Source organism: Carcharhinus amblyrhynchos, unplaced genomic scaffold, assembly GCF_965287045.1.
Source record: "Carcharhinus amblyrhynchos unplaced genomic scaffold, sCarAmb.v2.hapA scaffold_602, whole genome shotgun sequence".
Taxonomy (NCBI): domain Eukaryota; kingdom Metazoa; phylum Chordata; class Chondrichthyes; order Carcharhiniformes; family Carcharhinidae; genus Carcharhinus; species Carcharhinus amblyrhynchos.
In genome coordinates this window covers 1-23,408 of record NW_027650342.1, presented here as the reverse complement: position 1 = coordinate 23,408, position 23,408 = coordinate 1, and the positions used below count along the sequence as shown (strand labels likewise).

The 23,408-nt window shown below is 50.3% G+C and overlaps 1 protein-coding gene across 1 annotated transcript; it reads left to right on the top strand.

The window, feature by feature from the left end:
* Positions 1-1,260: 1,260 nt before the first annotated feature.
* LOC145339674 (succinyl-CoA:3-ketoacid coenzyme A transferase 1, mitochondrial) lies at positions 1,261-20,931 on the top strand (the record flags this gene model as incomplete). The annotated part of the gene is made up of 5 exons (XM_080184185.1): positions 1,261-1,412; positions 12,200-12,308; positions 13,485-13,575; positions 19,783-19,918; positions 20,782-20,931. Coding segments are annotated over exons 1-5 (567 nt in total), but the record flags the coding sequence as incomplete, so codon positions are not given.
* Between the last annotated feature and the right edge of the window lie 2,477 nt (positions 20,932-23,408).

Here is a 23,408-nt window from a genome sequence, read left to right as displayed (position 1 = left end):
CAGGGGAATGGCATTAAATCAGCCTGCTGGTTTGCAGGGCCAGTACCAACAAGATGGGCCAAATGGCCTCCTTCTGCACAGTGCCAATTCTGTGAAGCTGTGACGTGAGGTCAATGTGACACCAAGGCCACACACAGTTGGGTTTAATGGCATTCGGTTGCCAGGGACAGGGATGGAGTCAGGGACTGGGAACAGGGTTTGGAGCGGGAACTGGAAACAATGGTTTCAGTCGGCCCAATATCGAACCGGAGGAAACTCCTGTTCATCCCAGTCCGGAATGTGGGATAAACATCGGAGAATTGAGCAGCAGTGGGGGAGGGGAGAGAGCTGGGGTGGGGGTGGGGGTGAGGTGGGGGAGGGTGAGGTGGGGCTGGGGATGAGGGTGGGGCTGGGGGAGGGTGAGGTGGGGCTGGGGGGTGGGGGGTTGGGAAGGGTGGGGGTGGGGCTGGGGGTGGGGTGGGGAAGGGTGAGTGTGGGGGAGGGTGGGGCTGGGGTTGAGGGTGGGGGTGGGGAAGGATGAGGGTGGGGCTGGGGGGTGGGGAAGGTTGAGAGTGGGGGTGGGGTATAAGGGTGGGGGTGGGGAAGGGTGGGGGTGAGGGTGGGGGTGGGGAAGGGTGGGGTTGGGGTTGGGACAGGGAGGGGGAGGGGGGTTGGGACAGGGAGGGGGAGGATGAGGGGTGGGGGTGGGGGTGAGGGTGAGGGTGGGGTTGGGGGAGGGGTGGGGGTGAGGGTGGGGGTGAGGGTGGGGGTGGGGAAGGGTGAGGGGTGGGGGTGAGGGAGGGTGGGGAAGGGTGGGGTGGGGTTGGGGAGGGTGAGGGAGGGGGTGGGGGAGGGTGGGGGTGAGGGAGGGTGAGGGGTGGGGGTGGCCTGGCCTGACAACCCACCCGTTGCTGCTTGTCAGACAGGCGGGCAGACACCGACACAGACATGGGGACACAGAGAGAGAGGGACAGGGACAGGTGGCGGGCTGTGTGGAGTTGCTGTAGTTTGATTGACAGTTTAAGGGTGTACACCTTTAAATGTGACTGGAACCCAGTGCGGGAGATCAGACTGCCCGGGGGGGGGGGGGGGGGGGGGGGTATTTGTGCTGTGGGGTTTGAGGCTGAGGCAGGAGTTTGCGGAGAGCCTGTCTGGGCTTTAATCTCCCTCTCTCTGTGTGTCAGTGTGTGTGTGTGTGTGTCAGTGTGTGGGTGGGTGTGGGTGTGTGTCAGTGGGTGGGTGTGTGTCAGTGTGTGTGTGGGTGGGTGTGTGTCAGTGTGTGGGGGGGGCCCGGTGTTTGTGCCGCTTCTTCTCCGGCTCCATTCCGCTCGGCTCCGATCCTCCGGTGGAAGATGGCGGCTTTCCGCAGCGGGACATTACTGAGAGTGTCCCGGGGAATCGGCACAGGCTCACCCGTCAGGATCTGGAGCCAGGTAAGGGGGGGGGGGGGGGGGGGAGAGAGGGGGGGGCTCACTCACTCACTCACTCACTCACCTACCTGAGACTCCAGCTCACAGTCAGGAATGTAGAGGGCAGGAGATCCCCCCCAGAGGGCACAGACCCCCCCCCAGAGGGCAAACAGATCCCCCCCCCCAGAGGGCAGGAGATTTCCCCCCCCCCCCCAGAGAGGGCACAGACCCCCCCCCAGAGAGGGCAGGAGATCCCCCCCCACCCTCCCCAGAGGTCAGACAGACCCCCCCCACCCCAGAGGGCAGACAGACCCCAGTGGGAACAGCCCCCCCCCCCCCCAGAGGGCAGGAGATCCCCCCCCCACCCTCCCCAGAGGGCAGACAGACCCCCAGAGCTGCAAACCCTCCAACTACAGGTCCCTGTGCCCTCAGTGATATTGCTGTGTGTTTTGGTGATTTTAAACTGGCAGCTGGATGTAGCTGATAAACAGGAGTGAGTGATTCTGTGCATGGGGGGAGCTGGGTGGGGGGATAAACCTGGTGTTGTCAGACTTCTTACCGTGTTCACTGGGATTCCCAGAACCTGCCTGGACCTGAGGACATTATTAACCCAGAGAAACACTTTTGGAAAATGAATTAACCTTGACAAGCTGTCTGGGGCAGGGGACTTTTATTTCTGCGGGACCCAGTTGTCAAAGTTGCAGTTTTTGTGTGTGTGTGTGTTTTTTAAGAGTTTGGGTGGAGAGGTGGTTTGATTGTTTGCATGGTTTGGTTTGTCCTGAGTTTGCAGTCTCCATTTAACGCAGAAAATGCAAAACAAAAGAACCTCCTGCCAGAATCTGGAGAGAGAAAGTTTGCAGTTCACCTCTGTGACCTTTAAGATCAGGTTGTTTCAACCTGTGTCTTCACACACTCGCACACTGCCAGATCCACTGACCACCCCAGCATTTTCTGTTGTATCCAGTTAACAATCTTGCCTGGGACATCAGTTTGGGACATCAAGTAACTGGTGTTTGTTCTGGGAGAGCACCAAGTTTGGAGGAGGGGGGGGCCGTGGGGGGGATATTGTGCAGGAGGGGTCTGATTTGGGGGGATTTTTAAGAGTTTTGTTTCCCAAAGGAGCGGTGTTTAATAATAGCAATCGTTGCTTAATCTTGCCTGAGTGCTGATTGTGAGTAAGAGCGTGTCCTTTGCTTTGTGTTTGCCCTGAGATTTGGAAGCCAGTGATTACTGTGATTATTCTGGAAACTTGCAGTGCATTCCAGCAACGCTGGAACATCTCACCAAGTCTGGCAATGTCTTTAAGGGGAGAAAAGAGCTGGCATTTGGAGTCCAGATGGCCATTTGACAAAGCCTGACAGATGCTGCCAGACCTGCTGAGATTTTCCAACATTTCCTCCCTTGATTTCAGATTCCAGCACCCGCAGTAACTTGCTTTTATCCAATGTATTCCAGCATGAATTTTTTTTTAAATCTGTTGTTCCTTTCATTTCCCCTGTGAATTCATTTTTACTTTCACGCCATGTGCCTTCACACAGCAGAGTTATTCACGCTCAGGAACTGGAGTGCTGGATTCCAATCCTGCTCCATGGTGGGTGGGTGGGTGTGTGTGTGTGTGTGCGCATGCGGGGAGAGGGGGGCTGTGGTGGAGTGAAAGCAGAGCTTTCAGTGAAATATTGGGGCCACATTTGCAACAGGAAATGAAGGGTGGTGAGTTCCAGAGTTTGCCCCAGACGTTGGTGCCCCTTCCACTGAGGCCTGAGAAGTATGAACAAGCCATTTATTTAGACACAGCACTCGTGTTTGCCACGCACTTTAAATCCCCCCCCCCACCCCCATTCCGACACTCAGTGTATCCCTGCAATTTCTCTCCCTCCCTCAGTCTCTCTCTGACCTTTCTAATAGGTTTTCAAGGTTACTTTCAGGCTTTGGTAACAATTGATTTTTTTGATTTATTGTCACACTTACTGGGAGACAGTGAAAAGTATTGTTTCTTGTGCGCTATACAGACAAAGCATACCGTTCATAGAGAAGGAAACGTTTCGTTAAGGGGAAGTCGTGTCTGACAAATTTATTGGAGTTCTATGAGGATGTGGATAGAAGAGAGCCAGTGGATGTGGTCTTGATTTTCAGAAGGCGTTTGACAAGGTGCCTCACAAGAGGTTATTACAGAAGGTCAGGGGGCATGGAGTTGGGGGTAGGGTGTTAGCGTGGATAGAGGATTGGTTGTCAAATAGGAGGCAGAGAGTGGGGGTTAATGGGTGCTATTCGGATTGGCGGATGGTGACTAGTGGAGTGCCCCAGGGGTCGGTGCTGGGGCCTCAGCTATTCACCATTTATATAGATGATCTGGAGGAGGGAACCGAGTGTATGGTGTCGAAATTTGCTGATGACACCAAGATTGGTGGAACGGCAAATTGCGCGGAGGGTGTGGAGAGTCTGCAGAAGGATCTAGATAGGCTGGGCGAATGGGCCAGGAAATGGCAAATGGAATTTAATGTTGGCAAGTGCGAGGTGGTCCACTTTGGTAGGAATAAATGGTAGGAAGGACTATTACTTACAGGGCGAAAAACTGCAGCAGGCGATGGTGCAGAGGGACCTTGGAGTCCTTGTGCATGAGTCGCAAAAACCCAGCCTGCAGGTGGTCAGGAAGGCGAATGGGATGCTGGCCTTCATAGCGAGGGGGATTGAATATAAAAGTAGGGAGGTCTTGCTGCGGCTGTATAGGGCACTGGTGAGGCCACAGCTGGAGTACTGTGTGCAGTTTTGGTCGCCGTACTTACGCAAGGATATTTTGGCCTTGGAGGGAGTGCAGAGGAGGTTTACTAGGCTTATACCGGAGTTGAGGGGGTTGAGCTATGAGGAGAGGCTGAATAAACTAGGCTTGTACTCGTTAGAATTTAGAAGAATGAGGGGAGATCTCATTGAGACGTATAAGATGATGAATGGGATGGATAGGATAGAGGTGGAGAGACTCTTCCCGCTCAGAAAGGACAGTAGGACTAGGGGGCGCAGCCTCAAGATAAAGGGGGGGCGGTTTAGAACGGAGTTGAGGAGGAACTTCTTCACTCAAAGGGTGGTGAATCTCTGGAATTCTCTGCCTGTTGAAGTGGTGGAGGCTGCCTCGCTAAATATTTTTAAGACGCGGGTTGATGGGTTTTTGATAAGCAAGGGGATTAAGGGTTATGGGGAGAGGGCGGGAATGTGGAACTGAGACACGACAGATCAGCCATGATCTTACTGAATGGCGGGGCAGGCTCGAAGGGCTAGATGGCCTACTCCTGCTCCTATTTCTTATGTTCTTATGAGAATGCAGAATGTAGTGTGTGATAGTGGAGTCGGACACTTTAGGAACTTTCAAGCAGTTATTGGATAGGCACGTGGAGCACACAGCAGAATGGTAGGGAGTGGGATAGCTTGATCTTGGGTTTGGACATAGCTCAGCACAACACTGAGGGCCGAAGGGCCTGTACTGTGCTGTACTGTTCTGTGTCCTGTGTGTTGTGTTACAGTCATAGCTAGGGTGTAGAGAAAGATCAACTTAATGCGAGGTAAATCCATTCAAAAGTCTGACAGCAGCAGGGAAGAAGCTGTTCTTGGGTTAGTTATTACGTGACCTCAGACTTTTGTCTCTTCCTGAAGGAAGAAGGTGGAAGAGAGAATGTCCGGGGTGTGTGGGGGCCTTAATTATACTGGCTGCTTTGCTGAGGCAGCGGGAAGTGTAGACAGAATCAATGGATGGGAGGTTGGTTTGTGTGATGGATTGGGCTACATTCATGACCCTATGTAGTTTCTTGCAGTCTTGGGCAGAGCAGGAGCCCAGACCGAGCTGTGATACAACCAGAAAGAATGCTTTCTATGGGGCATCTGTAAAAGTTGGTGAGAGACATGCCAAATTTCCTTTGTCTTCTGAGAAAGTAGAGGCGTTGGTGGGGGCTTTCTTAACTATAGTGTCGGCATGGGGGGGACCAGGACAGGTTGTTGGTGATCTGGACACCTAAAAACATGAAGCTTTTGACCCTTTCTACATCATCCCTGTTGATGTCGACAGGGGCATGTTCTCATTTACACTTCCTGAAGTCGATGACAATCTCCTTTATTTTGTTGACATTGAGGGAGAGATTATTGTTGCTGCACCAGTTCACCAGATTCTCTATCTCATTCCTGTACTCTGTCTCGTCATTGTTTGAGATCTGACCCAGTACAGCGATGTCATCAGCAAACCTGAGAATCGAGTTGGAGAGGAATTTGCCGCACAGTCACGGCTGTATAAGGAGTATTTCTTTCCCCAAACAGAGGGATATATTTGTTAAGAGCAGTCATTCAGTGCTCACCATGCTAATGAAGCTCTGTTCACCTGATTCCATTGAAGTGTTCATGTTCCTTATTCAGTATCTCAGGGGTGAGCCACACCTGTTTAACTGCAGCAGCTGTGGATTTAGTATTCTTATCCTGGCTTTGACTAAGAATTGTGTGCAATATCGAAACAAAAACACTTCCTCGTTCCTTCTGTTTCAACCAAAGCTCAATGTACTTTCAAACTGCAGATGCTGGAAATCTGAAATAAAAACTGGAAGTGCCTGGAAAACTCAGCAAGCCTTGAAGCATCTGCAGAGAAAGAAACTGTTCTTTTCCCTCCATTCTTTCATTGGGTGTGGATGTCATTGGCTAGGCCAGCATTCATTACATCCCTGATTGCCCTTGAGAAGGTGGTAGTGAGCTGCCTGCTTGAACTGTTACAGGTACATCCACAGTGCAGTTAGGGAGCTCCAGGATTTTGAGCCAGCGACAGTGAAGGGATGGTGATGTATAGTTTGAGATCTGACAGCACCGTAGTGGGTCGGATGACGAGACCAAGTACAGAGTCTTGTGAACTGGTGCAGCAACAATAATCTCTCCCTCAATGTCAACAAAAAGAAGGAGATTGTCATTGACTTCAAGAAGCGTAAAGGCAAACATGCCCCTGTCTATTTGGTGAAGTAGAAAGGATCGGGAGCTTCAAGTTTTTAGGTGTCCAGATCACCAACAACCTGTCCTGGTCCCCCCCATGCCAACACTATAGTTAAGAAAGCCCCACCAATGCCTCTACTTTCTCAGAAGACTAAGGAAATTTGGCATGTCAGCTACGACTCTCACCAACTTTTACAGATGCCCCATAGAAAGCATTCTTTCTGGTTGTATCACAGCTTGGTCTGGGCTCCTGCTCTGCCCAAGACCACAAGGAACTACAAAAGGTCATGAATGTAGCCCCAATCCATCACACGAACCAGCCTCGCATCCACTGACTCTGTCTACACTTCCCGCTGCCTCGGCAAAGCAGCCAGTAGAATTAAGCACCCCAGACATTCTCTTTTCCACCTTCTTCCATTGGGAAAAAGATACAGAAGTCTGAGGTCACGTACCAAACGACTCAAGACCAGCTTCTTCCCTGCTGCTGTCAGACTTTTGAATGGACCTACCTTGCATTAAGTTGATCTTTCTCTACACCCTAGCTCTGACTGTAACACTACATTCTGCACTCTCTCCTTTCCTTCTCTATGAACAGTATGTTCTGTCTGTACAAGCGCACAAGAAACAATACTTTTCACTATATGCTAATACATGTGACAATAATAAATCAAATCAAATATTTCCAAGTCAGAATGGTGAGTGACGTGGAGGGAACTCTCCCTCATCCTTCAAGTTGGTAGGGGTCAGGGATTTGAATGGTGATGTCATTGAGATTTACAGCATGGAAACAGCCCTTCAGCCCAACTTCTCCATGCCCCCCACTTTCCAATTGCCTGCATTCGCCCCATATCCCTCCACACCCATCTTACCCACGTAACTGTCTAAATGCTTTTTAAAAGACAAAATTGTACCTGCCTCTACTACTGCCTCTGGCACCTTGTCCCAGACACTCACCACCCTCTGTGAAAAAATTACCCCTCTGGACCCTTTTGCATCTCTCCCCTCTCACCTTAAACCTATGCCCTCTAGTTGTAGACTCCCCTACCTTTGAACATAGAACATAACAGCGCAGAACAGGCCCTTCGGCCCACAATGTTGCGCCGACCAGTTAAAAAGCAGTGACCCTCTAACCTAAACCAATCCCTTTCCATCCATAAACCTATCCACGGATCTCTTAAACGCCCCCAAACTAGGCGCATTTACAACAGCAGCAGGCAGGGCATTCCAATCCCTCACCACCCTCTGGGTAAAGAACCTACCTCTGACATCCGTCCTCTTTATCTTTGGGAAAAGATATTGACTATCTAGCTGATCTGTGCCCCTCATTATTTTATAGACCTCTATAAGATCACCCCTCAGCCTCCTACACTCCAGAGAAAAAAGCCCCAGTCTACCCAGCCTCTCCTTATAACTCAATCCATCAAGTCCCAGTAGCATCCTAGTAAATCTTTTCTGCACTCTTTCTAGTTTAATAATACCCTTTCTATAATAGGGTGACCAGAACTGTACACAGTATTCCAAGTGTGGCCTTACCAATGTCTTGTACAACTTCAATAAGACGTCCCAACTCCTGTATTCAATGTTCTGATCGATGAAACCAAGCATGCCGAATGCCTTCTTCACCACTCTGTCCACCTGTGACTCCACTTTCAAGGAGCTATGAACACGTGCCCCAGATGTCTTAGTTCTATAACTCTCCCCAAATGTGCAACCATTAACTGAGTAAGTCCTGCCCAAATGCATCACCCTGCATTTATCTAAATTAAACTTCATCAGCCCACTGTCCAGTGATCAAGATCCCACTGCAATCTGAGATAACCTTCTTCACTGTCCACTATGCCACCAATCTTAGTGTCATCTGCAAACTTACTAACCATGCCTCCTATATTCTCATCCAAATCGTTGAAGTGGTGGAGGCTGCCTCGCTAAATATTTTTAAGAAGCGGGTTGATGGGTTTTTGATAAGAGAAGGGATTAAGGGTTATGGGGAGAGGGCGGGAAAGTGGAACTGAGCCACGACAGATCAGCCATGATCTTATTGAATGGCGGGGCAGGCTCGAAGGGCTAGATGGCCTACTCCTGCTCCTATTTCTTATGTTCTTATAAATGATAAATAACAGTGGACCCAGCACTGATCCCTGAGGCACGCCGCTGGTCACAGGCCTCCAGTTTGAAAAACAACTCTTTACAACCACCCTCTGGCTTCTGTCATCAAGCTAATTTTGTATCCAATTGGCTACCTCACCCTGGGTCCCATAGGATTTAACCTTTTGCAACAACCTACCATGCGGTACCTTGTCAAAGGCCTTGCTAAAGTCCATGTAAACAACATCAACTGCACTGCCCTCATCTACCTTCTTGGTTACCCCTTCAAAAAACTCAAAGTTGGGAAACATGAATAACCACTCCCTAATCAGTCGCTTCGGCATATGGTTAGATACAGAGTAAAGCTCCCTCTACACTGTCCCCCCATCAAACACTCCCAGGACAGGTACAGCACGGGGTTAGATACAGAGTAAAGCTCCCTCTACACTGTCCCCCCATCAAACACTCCCAGGACAGGTACAGCACAGGGTTAGATACAGAGTAAAGCTCCCTCTACACTGTCTCTATCAAACACTCCCAGGACAGGTACAGCACGGGGCTAGATACAGAGTAAAGCTCCCTCCACACTGTCCCCATCAAACACTCCCAGGACAGGTACAGCACGGGGTTAGATACAGAGTAAAGCTCCCTCTACACTGTCCCCTATCAAACACTCCCAGGACAGGTACAGCACGGGGTTAGATACAGAGTAAAGCTCCCTCTACACTGTCCCCATCAAACACTCCCAGGACAGGTACAGCACGAGAATGGATATGAAATAAAGCTGTCTTTACAATGCTGGTCGTGTGGTTCAGTCCCACTGGAATTGAGCTGTGCCAGTGGAATCTCTTTGTGCTGAGTTATGTTGTCTTCCTCCTGATTAGTTAAATACAGCTCTGAACCAATCGATTCAAACAGCTGATTGTGATTCGGAGACTCGTTTCCCCAGGTATGTCCCTGGTGGGGTAATGTGATGCTCAGGTAGCTGCATCATGTTGCAACCTGCTTCATTATGTGATTAACCTTCTGCTTAACCAGATGATTGGCTGTTGTAGTAACTGCCTTACCAGCTGCATTATAAATAAAACATAATCCTCAGAGAAGAGATTACCAGATAGTCAACAAACTCATTCACCCCAACCTGGAGCCAATGTCCCTGAAAGACTCATGACTCATCAGGAGGTTTGGCACAGCATGACGAGCTTGTTGGTAGCAGCATGGTCAGGTTCAGACGCGTACAGCTCACTCGTACATTACATCAGTGCCAGCGAGTGCCTCTGATTGTAATGGCCAGCGTTCCACAGTGTCAGAGCTGACGCAGCTGTACTGTACCCCAGTGTTGTACAGTGACAGACCTGTCCCCACCAGTACTGTACCCCAGTGTTATACAGTGACAGACCCGTCCCCACCAGTACTGTACCCCAGTGTTACACAGTGATAGACCCATCCCCACCAGTACTGTACCCCAGTGTTGTACAGTGACAGACCCGTCCCCACCAGTACTGTACCCCAGTGTTGTACAGTGACAGACCTGTCCCCACCAGTACTGTACCCCAGTGTTATACAGTGACAGACCAGTCCCCACCAGTACTGTACCCCAGTGTTATACAGTGACAGACCCATCCCCACCAGTACTGTACCCCAGTGTTATACAGTGACAGACCTGTCCCCACCAGTACTGTACCCCAGTGTTATACAGTGACAGACCCGTCCCCACCAGTACTGTACCCCAGTGTTATACAGTGACAGACCCATCCCCACCAGTACTGTACCCCAGTGTTATACAGAGACAGACCCGTCCCCACCAGCAGTGTACCCCAGTGTTATACAGCGACAGACCCGTCCCCACCAGTACTGTACCCCAGTGTTATACAGTGACAGACCCGTCTCCACCAGTACTGTACCCCAGTGTTATACAGTGAGAGACCCGTCCCCACCAGTACTGTACCCCAGTGTTATACAGTGACAGACCCGTCCCCACCAGTACTGTACCCCAGTGTTATACAGCGACAGACCCGTCCCCACCAGTACTGTACCCCAGTGTTATACTGTGACAGACCCGTCCCCACCAGTACTGTACCCCAGTGTTATACAGTGACAGACCCGACCCCACCAGCAGTGTACCCCAGTGTTATACAGCGACAGACCCGTCCCCACCAGTACTGTACCCCAGTGTTATACAGTGACAGACCCGTCTCCACCAGTACTGTACCCCAGTGTTATACAGTGACAGACCCGTCCCCACCAGTACTGTACCCCAGTGTTATACAGTGACAGACCCGACCCCACCAGTACTGTACCCCAGTGTTATACAGCGACAGACCCATCCCCACCAGTACTGTACCCCAGTGTTATACAGCGACAGACCCGTCCCCACCAGTACTGTACCCCAGTGTTATACAGTGACAGACCCGTCCCCACCAGCACTGTACCCCAGTGTTATACAGTGACAGACCCGTCCCCACCAGTACTGTACCCCATTGTTATACAGCGACAGACCCGTCCCCACCAGTACTGTACCCCAGTGTTATACAGTGACAGACCTGTTCCCACCAGCACTGCACCCCAGTGGCCTGTGCCGAGCTTCGCGTGTTGTTGGAGCTGAACCCATCCAGGCAATTGGAGAGTGTCCCATCACACTCCTGACTTGTGCCTTGTAGATGGTGGACAGGCTTTGGGGAGTCAGGAAGTGAGTTGGTTGCCGCAGTATTCCCAGTCTGTGACTTGCTGTGGTAGCCACAGTATTTATATGGCAACTCCAGTTCAGTTTCTGGTCAGTGGTAACTCCCTGTGTGATGGTGTGATCTGTAACAGTGTGACTCTGTTTACGACTCTCTGAATATGAGTAACTTAACTGCCTCATGTCAGATGATTCGAAAGCCATGATGGTGCCCAGCTCCCTTACGCTGGCGGATTGGTTTAGTTAGAGATTTGTACTGACTTAACCAGATGCGAGTAAACTCATCGGAAATACACAGACAAAATCAGTCAATTGTTTAGTGCCACAGAGTAACAGCATCTAACCCCGTGCTGTACCAGTCCTGGGAGTGTTTGATGGGGACAGTGTAGAGGGAGCTTTACTCTGTATCTAACCCCGTGCTGTACCTGTCCTGGGAGTGTTTGATGGGGGGACAGTGTAGAGGGAGCTTTACTCTGTATCTAACCCCGTGCTGTACCTGTCCTGGGAGTGTTTGATGGGGACAGTGTAAAGGTGCTTTATACTAACCCCGAGGGGCTGATGGTGCTCAGTTGATTTCCATAAGGACATAAGAAATAGGAGCAGGAGTAGGCCATCTAGCCCTTCGAGCCTGCCCCGCCATTCAATAAGATCATGGCTGATCTGTCGTGGCTCAGTTCCACTTTCCCGCCTTCTCCTCATAACCCTTAATCCCCTTGCCTATCAAAAACCCATCAACCCGCGTCTTAAAAATATTTAGCGAGGCAGCCTCCACCACTTCAACGGGCAGAGAATTCCAGAGATTCACCACCCTTTGAGTGAAGAAGTTCCTCCTCAACTCCGTTCTAAACCGCCCCCCCTTTATCTTGAGGCTGTGCCCCCTAGTCCTACTGTCCTTTCTGAGCGGGAAGAGTCTCTCCACCTCTATCCTATCCATCCCATTCATCATCTTATATGTCTGTTACCCAAATTAGCACAAAGTTGGGATGAGGGACAGTTGAAGGTGAAGGTGTTGGTTCTGGCATTGTGTTGTGCCTGAGATTTGGAGGAAGATGTGTTGGTGATCAGCAATGTCGTTACAGGATGTGTTTCTTTGTAGAGTTGCAGCTGTTTATTTTCCACCAGCGCACAGCGCTCAACAAAGTTCTACGATGACCCAGTGTCAGCAGTGAAGGATATTTCAGATGGTTCCACCCTGTTGGTTGGAGGTAGGTTCCTCCTGTTATTGTGGTCACCCATCTCGCGGAGGTTGTGTTTGTGTAGTGTGGCTGTGGCCTGGTGCAGAGTGTCTGTCCGGTCTGCATTGTGAGCAGGAACATTGAGTGACGTGAGGCAGCAGAGAAAGGCCCCGAAATGTGAAGAACATTCTGGCAATGCTGGACTTCTGAAATCAAAATAGGCCTGGTCAGAAACTAGAGTCTTAGAGTCATAGAGGTATACAGCACGGAAACAGGCCCTTCGGCCCAACTTGTCCATTCCAAATGGGATTCCGAAACTGAAGGAGTGCCATTTGCCTGAGTTTGGCCCATATCCCTCTAAACCTTTCCCATCCTTCTAATGATGTGATTGTAGCCGCTTCCATCACCTCCTCTGGCAGCTCGTTCCACTCTGCCACCAATCTTAGTGTCATCTGCAAACTTACTAACCATGCCTCCCATATTCTCATTCAAATCAGTAATATAAATGACAAATGTCAGTGGGCCCAGCACTGATCCCTGTGGCACCCTGCTGGTCACAGGTCTCCGGTCTGAAAATCAACCCTGTGTCACCACTCTCTGTCTCCTACCAGCAAGACCGTTTTGTATCCAGTTGGCTTGTTCTCCCTGGATCCTGTGTGGTGTAACCTTACTGACCAACCTACCATGCAGTACCTTGTCAAAGGCCTTGCTAAAGTCCATGTAGACAATACCAACTGCACTGCCCTCATCTATTTTCTTGGACATCCCTTCAAAACACTCTTATCAAATTTGTAAGACACAATATCCCTCGCACAAAGGCATGTTGACTATCTCAGCACGGTTAGCAGTATCCAGTGAGAGAAACAGAGTGAATTTTCAGAGCTGTGACTGTGTATTGGAACAGTCCAGAAGAACCTCATCCAGTGTTTGGATGATGCCCTTCCACCCCTGAGCAGTGAGGCTGATAAAAGAACCCGCAGCAGGGGACTCAGATCATTGAATTCTTTCTCTGTGACGCTCCTCTTATCTGTGTTCTACCATCTATAGCCGGCGGTGGACAGTTAGCAGGCGAAGTGTTCTGGGGTTGAGGGAGCTTTCCATTGTCTGTCTGTGTTTCACCGTCACTGGGAAGCCTGCTCCATCCAGGGTTGTTTATTATTGTGCTGTCTCTCGCTCTCTGAGCTCCTCTCTGCATTTACTGTGCAGGTTTTGGATTGTGTGGCATCCCAGAGAAGCTGATCAATGCCTTGCTGAAGACGGGTGTTAAAGATATCACAGCTGTCAGCAACAATGCCGGGTGAGTGTCCACCAGCGGGGACCCCGGGGGGTCTCGAGGTTCTTCCCATCAACAGGATTGACCATTCTACAGCCAAGATCCAAATAGTTGGTTCTTGAGCCTTGTACAGGATTGTCCTGAACTAGAGGACATGTGGGCAGCACGGTAGCACAGTGGTTAGCACTGCTTCTTCACAGCTCCAGGGTCCTGGGTTCGATTCCCGGCTCGGGTCACTGTCTGTGTGGAGTTTACACATTCTCCTCGTGTCTGCATGGGTTTCTACTGGGTGCTCTGGTTTCCACCCACAGTCCAAAGATGTGCGGGTTAGGTTGATTGGTCATGCTGAAATTGCCCCTTAGTGTCCAGGGATGTGTAGGTTAGAGGGATTAGTGGGTATAATATGTAGGGATATGGGGGTAGGGCCTGGGTGGGATTGTGTTCAGTGCAGACTCGATGGGCCAAATGGCATCTCTCTGTACTGTAGGGTTTCTACGATTCTAGAGAGGCTTCAACAGACCTTCAGACACTAGCACTGTTCAACTGAGACCATCACACAGATTGGATCAAAGCAGTATGGTCATGGTAACCTATTCTGTACCTGTCCTGGGAGTGTTTGATGGGGACAGTGTAGCGGGAGCTTTACTCTGTATCTAACCCCGTGCTGTACCTGTCCTGGGAGTGTTTGATGGGGACAGTGTAGAGGGAGCTTTACTCTGTATCTAACCCCGTGCAGTACCTGTCCTGGGAGTGTTTGATGGGGGACAGTGTAGAGGGAGCTTTACTCTGTTCCTGGGTGAATGTACACTCCTGTTTAATTAGTTGCCTGGTAATTGAAGCACTCAGAATTGAAGAGTGAGTTTTGATGGTTAAATGTGTTGACGGTTTATGTGGTTGAAGAGCCTGTGGTAGATCCTGTGAGGAGTGTTCAGTGCTGAGCAGTGTGTGATTCCAGCTGTGGCAGGGTCAGAGTGAGCCAGGGAGAGTTTCCTCATGTAGCTTAATCAGCTGTGTTAAACATTAACACTGCCTTGTTGTACTGAATGAGACTGGGAGGTGAATGCCCTTGTTCGAAATTGAAGTGTGAATATTATCAATTCAGAGTTTCTGTGTTTATGGTTCAGAGCGGAGATTCCGATAAACTTTTGACTCCAGTGTTGAATTTCCATTTATTTGTCGAGTTAGTGCGTGTGCTCTCGGTGTGTTCAGTTTGAGGCAGATTCAACTCCAGGAATCCCCCCTACCCAGGGGAATCTGTACCAATCACAACCCCCCCCACCCCCCCGTGGTGCCAGGGCTGTTGTGCAGGGTGGGGGGAGAGAGTGTCGGCTGCTGGACAGTTTTGGGTAGGGGGAGTTGGCAGTGGGGTGTGGCAGGGGTGGGGGGGGGCCGAGGGGGTGATGTTGCCAGGCAGGGTTGGGGGGACAGGGTGGGGGATGGGGGGGTGCTGTTGTCAAGCAGGGTGGGGAGAGGGGCAGGTCGGGGGGGGTCAGGGTGAGGAAGGGTGAGGGAGAGGGGCAGGTTGGGGGGCAGGGTGGGGGAGGTGGGAGAGAGCAGGGTGGGGGAGGGGTGGTCGGGCAGGATGGGGGAGAGCAACGTGGAGGAGAGGAGCAGATTGGGGGGGAGGGTGGGGGAGAGGGGCAGATTGGGGGGGCAGGGTGGGGGAGAGTAGGGTGGGGGAGAGGGGCAGATTGGGGGGGCAGGGTGGGGGAGAGTAGGGTGGGGGAGAGGGGCAGATTGGGGGGGCAGGGTGGGGGAGAGTAGGGTGGGGGAGAGGGGCAGATTGGGGGGGCAGGGTGGGGGAGAGTAGGGTGGGGGAGAGGGGCAGATTGGGGGGGCAGGGTGGGGGAGAGTAGGGTGGGGGAGAGGGGCAGATTGGGGGAGAGTAGGGTGGGGCAGATTGGGGGAGAGTAGGGTGGGGGAGAGGAGCAGATTGGGGGGGTAGGGTGGGGGAGAGGGGCAGATTGAGGGGGCAGGGTGGGGGAGAGTAGGGTGGGGAGAGGAGCAGATTGGGGGGGCAGGGTGGGGGAGAGTAGGGTGGGGAGAGGAGCAGATTGGGGGGCAGGGTGGGGGAGAGTAGGGTGGGGAGACGGGCAGATTTGTGGGGGGGTGAGGAAGAGCAGGGTTGCGGGGGGGACAGGGTGTTGCTGGAATATGTCACACAGAGACCACTATTTCAGATATTTCAGTCCTTGCTGACTGTGACCCCCCCCCCTCCACCCCTGCCCCCTGTATTTCTCTAATTTTCCTCTGGGCTTGCAGCACGTTCCAGATAGCCAGCACTCTCTGAATAAAAAAAACCCCTTTTCTCCAAACCCTCCTGAATCTACTGAGCTTTACCCTGACGCCATGCCCTCTGGGACGGACCCCCAACCAAGGGAAACAGCTGCCCTCGGTCAGGGCCCCCCACAGCCTTACTCCTGAGGGAGACCCAAAATAGAAATACTGACTCATCACCCTCACAATACCCGGCGCTCTCTCACACAGATAAACCCCCCCACTGCCCCCGTCAGCCCCGTGTCCCCCACAGGGTCTGAACCCCTCTCTCATTAACCACTGCTGCTCTCGGCTTTTACAGAATATGTGCGGATTTACCCAATGTAGTACACTAACTCTCTCCCTCAGACCCCCTCCGCAAGTTTCTCCCCCCTCCCCCCACACCCACGTACCCCACAGACAAAATATCCCCTCCCTTCCCCCACCGCAGAAATACCTCCCCCCTCCCCACCATCCACAGCTCTACACAAACAAAGACTGACAGGGAAAGGGAGAAGTTCCAGGGACGAGAAGACAATGACCCAGAGTGTAAGGGGTAAAGGGATCACAGGGGGGGGCCAGTAAGGGCTGGACGCGAGCCGAGTGGAGAGAAGGGGACATATCCTCTCCCTGACCAACCCGAAAAACCCGACAGCCTCTGAGCTGAGCCCGTGGTCACCGGCTGCCGTTCACAGCCTGCTGCTTTTTAACTGGGTCAGTCAGATAGTGATCAGGGTTCTGATTCTGATCTCTCACAGTGGTGAACGTTCTGACACAGGGCTCCCAGGTGAGGACTGATGGAACAGTGCAACACAGGAACAGACCCTTCAGCCCACACAGTCTGTGCCGACACAGAAACCTCTCTAATATTTTCTTGCCTCCACCTGGTTCATATCCCTCTATTCCTCCCAACCTATATATCTATCCAGATGGCTCTTGAACATTGTTACAGAATTTACTTCCACCACCCTCTCCGGCAGCGCGTTCCAGGCAGCCACCACCCTCTGTGTGGAAAAACCTGCCCCTTACATCCCTGTTAAACTTTCCCCCTCTCAACCTTTGCCCCCGAGTTATTGACCCTTTGATCCTGGGAAAAAGACTCTGACTATCCACTCTGTCCAAGTCTGTCACAATCTTATAGACCTCTATCAGATCCCCCAAGGTAGAAACTAGAAGCAGGAGGAGGCCGTTTGGCCCTTTGAGTCTGCACCCCCATTCATGGCTGATCATCAAATTTAATATCCTGATTTACGTCCCCCCATATCCCCCTTCATCTCCTAGAGCGATATCTCATTTCTCCTTGAAAGCAGCTCAGTTTGACGCTGTATACAAATAGTGGTCATTAATTGTATTTTGGTGTTAGTGTTTTATTTTGGCGTTAATCGAAGCCGGACTTGTGACCAGTGTCTCACTGCAGTCCTGAGTGAAAACACCATCGTTACACACGCCAGAACTTTGACCAAACTGCTGACAATCCCAAAGGGTTTTGGATGAGAGAACTCTTCAGGAACTAAAACCTCCAGATAGACGACCAGGAGCAAACACAGCAGGTCTGGCAGGGTCAGTGAGGCAGAATTAACACTTCAATCCTCTTCAGCTCAACAAAACCTGCCAAAAAAATCAAGAGGCGACATGAGAATTGTGGGAAATGGGAGCAGGAGAAGGTCACTTGGCCCATTCAGCCTGTTAGAACAAAGAACAACACAGCCCGGGAAACAGGCCCCTCGGCCCAACGAGCCCGCACCGCCATCTTAACAATGTGTATTTCCTCCTCCACCCTTGACCCATGTCTATGCTCATGGTACCCCCATTGGAAACCAGATTCAGGGGAGAATAGGTTATCCCACTCAGCGTGTTACTGTGATCTGGAAGGCACTGCTGGAGAGGCCGGTGGAAGCAGATTCAACAGGAACTTTATCCGAAGGGGATTGGATAAATATTTGAAGGGAAGTTAAAAGATAGGAGGATGGATGAAATGCTGGGGAGGTTGGCCTTACAAAGAGCTGGCGTGATGGGTCCGAGGTGACATTCTGTGATTCTAAGTGAGATGTGAAACCAGAAGGAGGGGATTGTCCACTGTCCGCACCAACATTGTCCCCCCTGCCCCCCCAGGCTGAGAGATGTGGCGTAGTGGTGTTGTCACTGGACTAATCCAGAGGTTTGGGCTAATGCTGTGGAGACGCAGGTTCAAATCCCAACACCCCAGTTAGTGTGATTTAAATTCCATTAATAGATCTGGAAGGTAGAAGTGTGCACATTCTCCCCATGTCTGCGTGGGTTTTCTCCAGATTGCTCCCACAGTCTGAAAGACATGCTGGTTTAGGTGCATTGACCCGAACAGGTGTTGGAGTGTGGCAACTAGTGGAATTCCACATTAACTTCATTGCAATATTAATGTAAGCCTTACTTGCACCTAATAAATAAACTTACTTTTACTTTAAATTAACACCATTAAACAGCAGATAGAATGGTCTGAATCTGAAACAATGTTCTCTTCAGCAAGTCACCGTCTTCTGGAGAAAGTTAGAATTAATGCGAGGTGATGCATTTTGGTAGATTGAATCAGGGCAGGACTTACTCAGTTAATGGTAGGGCGCTGGGGAGAGTTACAGAACAAAGAGATTTAGGGGTACAGATTCATAACTCCTTGAAAGTGGAATCACAGGTGGACAGAGTGGTGAAGAAGGCATTCAGCATGCTTGGTTTCATCGGTCAGAACATTGAATACAGGAGTTGGGACGTCTTGTTGAAGTTGTACAAGACTTTGGTAAGGCCACACTTGGAATACTGTGTACAGTTCTGGTCACCCTATTATAGAAAGGATATTATTAAACTAGAAAGAGCGCAGAAAAGATTTACTAGGATGCTACTGGGACTTGATAGATTGAGTTATAAGGAGGGGCTGAATAGACTGAGACTTTTTTCTCTGGAGTGTAGGAGGCTGAGGGGTGACCTTATAATGAGGGGCACAGATCAGCTAGATAGTCAATATCTTTTCCCAAAGGTAGGGGAGTCTAAAACTAGAGGGCATAGGTTTAAGGTGAGAGGGGAGAGATACAAAAGTGTCCAGAGGGGCAATTTTTTCACACAGAGGGTGGTGAGTGTCTGGAACGAGCTGTCAGAGATAATAGTCGAGGTGGGTACAATTTTATATTTTAAAAGCATTTAGATAGTTACATGGATACGATGGGTATAGAGGGATATGGGCCAAATGTGGGCAATTGGGATTAGCTTAGGGGTTTAAAAGAAAGGGATGGCATGGACAAGTTGGGCCGAAGGGCCTGTTTCCATGCTGTAAACCTACAGGGAAGGGGTAATTGCTTCATCAGCTGCTTCAGTCACTTTGTAATCTGCCTGTTGTTCCGGTCACGCTCCAATCCCTCTGCCCTCCACAATAGACTTTCCTATTGGGATCTTTATCCATCCATATACTCAGTGTTCTGGAATTCCATCTGTAATCTACAGGGACTGTGTGAATGTGGGGGGGGTTTGAGGTTGGGGATTGGCCAAGGGCGAGGGGCGGGATGGGATTAAGGTTGGATTTGGAGTGTTAGGATGTGATTTTCGGGATGGGATTGGGGACACTGTTGGGTTGTGTATGCTGGGGATGGGGTTGGGTTTGGGGTTTGAAGTTTGGGGGTAGGATTTGGGGTTTGGGTGGGGTTCGGGGGCAGGGTTTGCATGGGATGGAATTGGGGATGGGGGTTGGGAGTGGGGCTTGGGGGTGTTGTTTGGATTGGGGTGGGGCTTTGGAGCAGGGATTGGGGTGGGGTTTGAATTTTGGGGGTGGGGTTTGGGAGGGGTTCGGGGTCAGGGTTTGCATGGGGTGGGGTTGGGGATGGGGTTTGGGGGTGTCATTTGGGTTGGAGTGGGGTTTTGGGGCAGGGATTGGGGTGGGGATTGAGGTGTGGTGGGGTTTGGGTGGGAATGGGTAGGGGTCCAGTTGGCTCTGACACTCTGCTGATCCCTCCCCAGGGTGGATAACTTTGGACTGGGGCTCCTGCTTCACACTAAACAGATCAGGAGGATGGTTGCTTCCTACGTGGGGGAGAATGCAGAGTTTGAACGGCAATATCTCGCCGGAGAACTGGAGGTGGAACTCACACCACAGGTGAGAAATCTCATCGTTCATTCCAATTGCTATCCCAGTGAGTTCGGGAAGTGGCTGGAATGAATGGAACACTGAGCTTGGAACAGGAACTCCCGCCCTGGAGAATCGAGGTCAGATCACACACACCCACACAAATCTAAAATAATTCAGCATCGGATACTGCTGTGCATTCACCCGTATCCTTCAACAAGAGAGATTTACTCTGTATCTGACCCCGTGCTGTACCTGTCCTGGGAGTGTTTGATGGGGGGACAGTGTAGAGGGAGCTTTACTCTGTATCTAACCCCGTGCTGTACCTGTCCTGGGAGTGTTTGATGGGGGGACAGTGTAGAGGGAGCTTTACTCTGTATCTAACCCCGTGCTGTACCCGTCCTGGGAGTGTTTGATGGGGGAACAGTGTAGAGGGAGCTTTACTCTGTATTTAACCCCGTGCTGTACCTGTCCTGGGAGTGTTTGATGGGGGAACAGTGTAGAGGGAGCTTTACTCTGTATTTAACCCCGTGCTGTACCTGTCCTGGGAGTGTTTGATGGGGGACAGTGTAGAGGGAGCTTTACTCTGTATCTAACCCCGTGCTGTACCCGTCCTGGGAGTGTTTGATGGGGGGACAGTGTAGAGGGAGCTTTACTCTGTATCTAACCCCGTGCTGTACCTGTCCTGGGAGTGTTTGATGGGGGACAGTACCTAATAAGAGCCTGACATCAGTGTCCTTGTTATCTAGGTCAGTTGATATATTTACTTTGTAAAAAAGGAAGAACCACACAAAGAGATAATTCTGGGCAGTTTGTGGGTTCAGTCTGACTGACGGTGGTCTTTATGAAAGCAGGAAATGTCTCTGACTATTTACCCACCTTTCACCTTTCAGGGTACGTTGGCTGAAAGGATTCGAGCCGGGGGTGCGGGAATTCCAGCGTTCTACACCCCCACAGCGTACGGCACCCTGATTGCGGAGGGAGGAGCTCCAATTAAATACAACAAGGATGGCAGTGTCCAGATTGCCAGCCAACCCCGAGAGGTAGGAACATGCGGCACCAAAGGGCAATCCCGCTGCCACACCCGCCCCCCCCTCCCCATTGATAGTGAAAGGTAGTGTGCACTGAGCTGTAAAAGTTCGGATGTTGTCTCCCAAGATGAAGTCTTGAACGATTGCAGGCCTGTAATCCCCGTTATCCCGTAATTCCCGTTATCCTGGTGTAATGACGAAGAACCTGGAGGTTGAATGACACACCATTCCTGCAGTTTGTGGTAGATATTTCTTGTTTCTCTCAGGTTGAAGGCAGTCGAACGACTATTGCGAGACCCTGGCACTGATCCGCAATTCGAGTCACAGAGGTTTACAGCACAGAAACAGGCCCTTCAGCCCAACTTGTCCATGCCACCCAGTTCCCAATTGCCTGTACCAATTACCTGATACTGTGTACCACCAGACAGAGAACCCAACTTACAGTCATAGAGGTTTACAGCATGGAAACAGGCCCTTCGGCCCAACTTGTCCATGCCGCCCTTTCTTTTTAACCACTAAACTAATCCCAATTGCCTGCATTTGCCCCATATCCCTCTATACCCATCAAACCCATGTAACTATCTAAACGCTTTTTAAAAGACAAAATTGTACCCACCTCTATTACTGCCTCTTACAGCTTGTTCCAGACACTCACCACCCTCTGTGTGAAAAAATTGCCCCTCTGGACACTTTTGTATCTCTCCCTTCTCACCTTAAACCTATGCCCTCTAGTTTTAGACTCCCCTGACCTTTGGGAAAAGATATTGACTATCTAGCTGATCTGTGTCCCTCATTATTTTATAGACCTCTATAAGATCACCCCTCAGCCTCCTATACTCTCCAACACTCCAGCCTTTCCTTATAACTCAATCCATCAAGCCCCGGTGGCATCCTAGTAAATCTTTTCTGCACTCTTTCTAGTTTAATAATATCCTTTCTATAATAGGGTGACCAGAACTGTACACAGTATTCCAAGTGTGGCCTTACCAATGTCTTGTACAACTTCAACGAGACGTCCCAACTCCTGTATTCAATGTTCTGATCGATGAAACCAAGCATGCTGAATGCCTTCTTCACCACTCTGTCCACCTGTGACTCCACTTTCAAGGAGCTATGAACATGTACCCCTAGATCTCTTTGTTCTGTAACTCTCCCCAGCGCCCTACCATTAACTGAGTAAGTCCTGCCCTGGTTCAATCTACCAAAATGCATCATCTTGCATTTATCTAAATTAAACTCCATCTGCCATTCGTCAGCCCACTGGCCCAATTGATCAAGATCCTGTTACAATTGGAGATAACTTTCTTCACTGTCCACTATCCCACCAATCTTAGCGTCATCTGCAAACTTACTAACCAAGCCTCCTATATTCTCATCCAAATCATTAATATAAATGACAAATAACAGTGGACCCAGCACTGATCCCTGAGGCACACCGCTGGTCACAGGCCTCCAGTTTGAAAAACAACTCTCTACATCCACCCATTCAGGGTGAGGTGTCTAAATGGATACAAAATTGGCTTCTTGACAGAAGCCAATTTTGTATCCATTTAGATACCTCACCCTGGATCCTGTGAGATTTAACTTTATACAACAACCTACCATGCGGTACCTTGTCAAAGGCCTTGTAGACAACATCAACTGCACTGCCCTCATCTACCTTCTTGGTTACCCCTTCAAAAAACTCAATCAAATTTGTGAGACATGATTTTCCACTCACAAAGCCATGCTGACTGCCCCTAATCAATCCTTGTGTCTCTAAATGCCTGTAGATCCTGTCTCTCAAAATACCTTCCAACAATTTACCCACCACAGATGTGAGGCTCACTGGCCTGTAGTTCCCAGGCTTTTCCCTGCAGCCCTTTTTGAACAAAGAAGGACAGGTTTGCTTTGATGGATTGAGTTATAAGGAGAGTCTGGATAGACTGGGACTTTTTTCTCTGGAGCGTAGGAGGCTGAGGGATGATCTTATAGAGATCTATAAAATAATGAGGGGCACAGATCAGCGAGATAGTCAATATCTTTTCCCAAAGGTAGGGGAGTCTAAAACTAGAGGGCACAGGTTTAAGGTGAGAGGGGAGAGATACAAAAGTGTTCAGAGGGGCAATTTTTTCACACACAGGGTGGTGAGTGTCTGGAACGAGCTGCCAGAGGCAGTAGTAGAGGCGGGTACAATTTTGTCTTTTAAAAAGCGTTTAGACAGTTCCATGGGTTTGATGGGTATGGAGGGATATGGGGCAAATGTGGGCAATTGGGATTAGTTTAGTGGTTAAAAAGAAAGGGCAGCATGGACAAGTTGGGCCGAATGGCCTGTTTCCATGCTGTAAACCTCTGTGACTGTATGACTGTAAGTTGGGTTCTCTGTCTGGTGGTACACAGTATCTTGTGTCTTTGTTGCTCTGGATCTTTCTTCCTTCCTGCTCCAAAATGAAAAGGAAAGTTTTATTTTTAGTCACAACTAATTAACACTGCAATGAAGTTACTGTGAA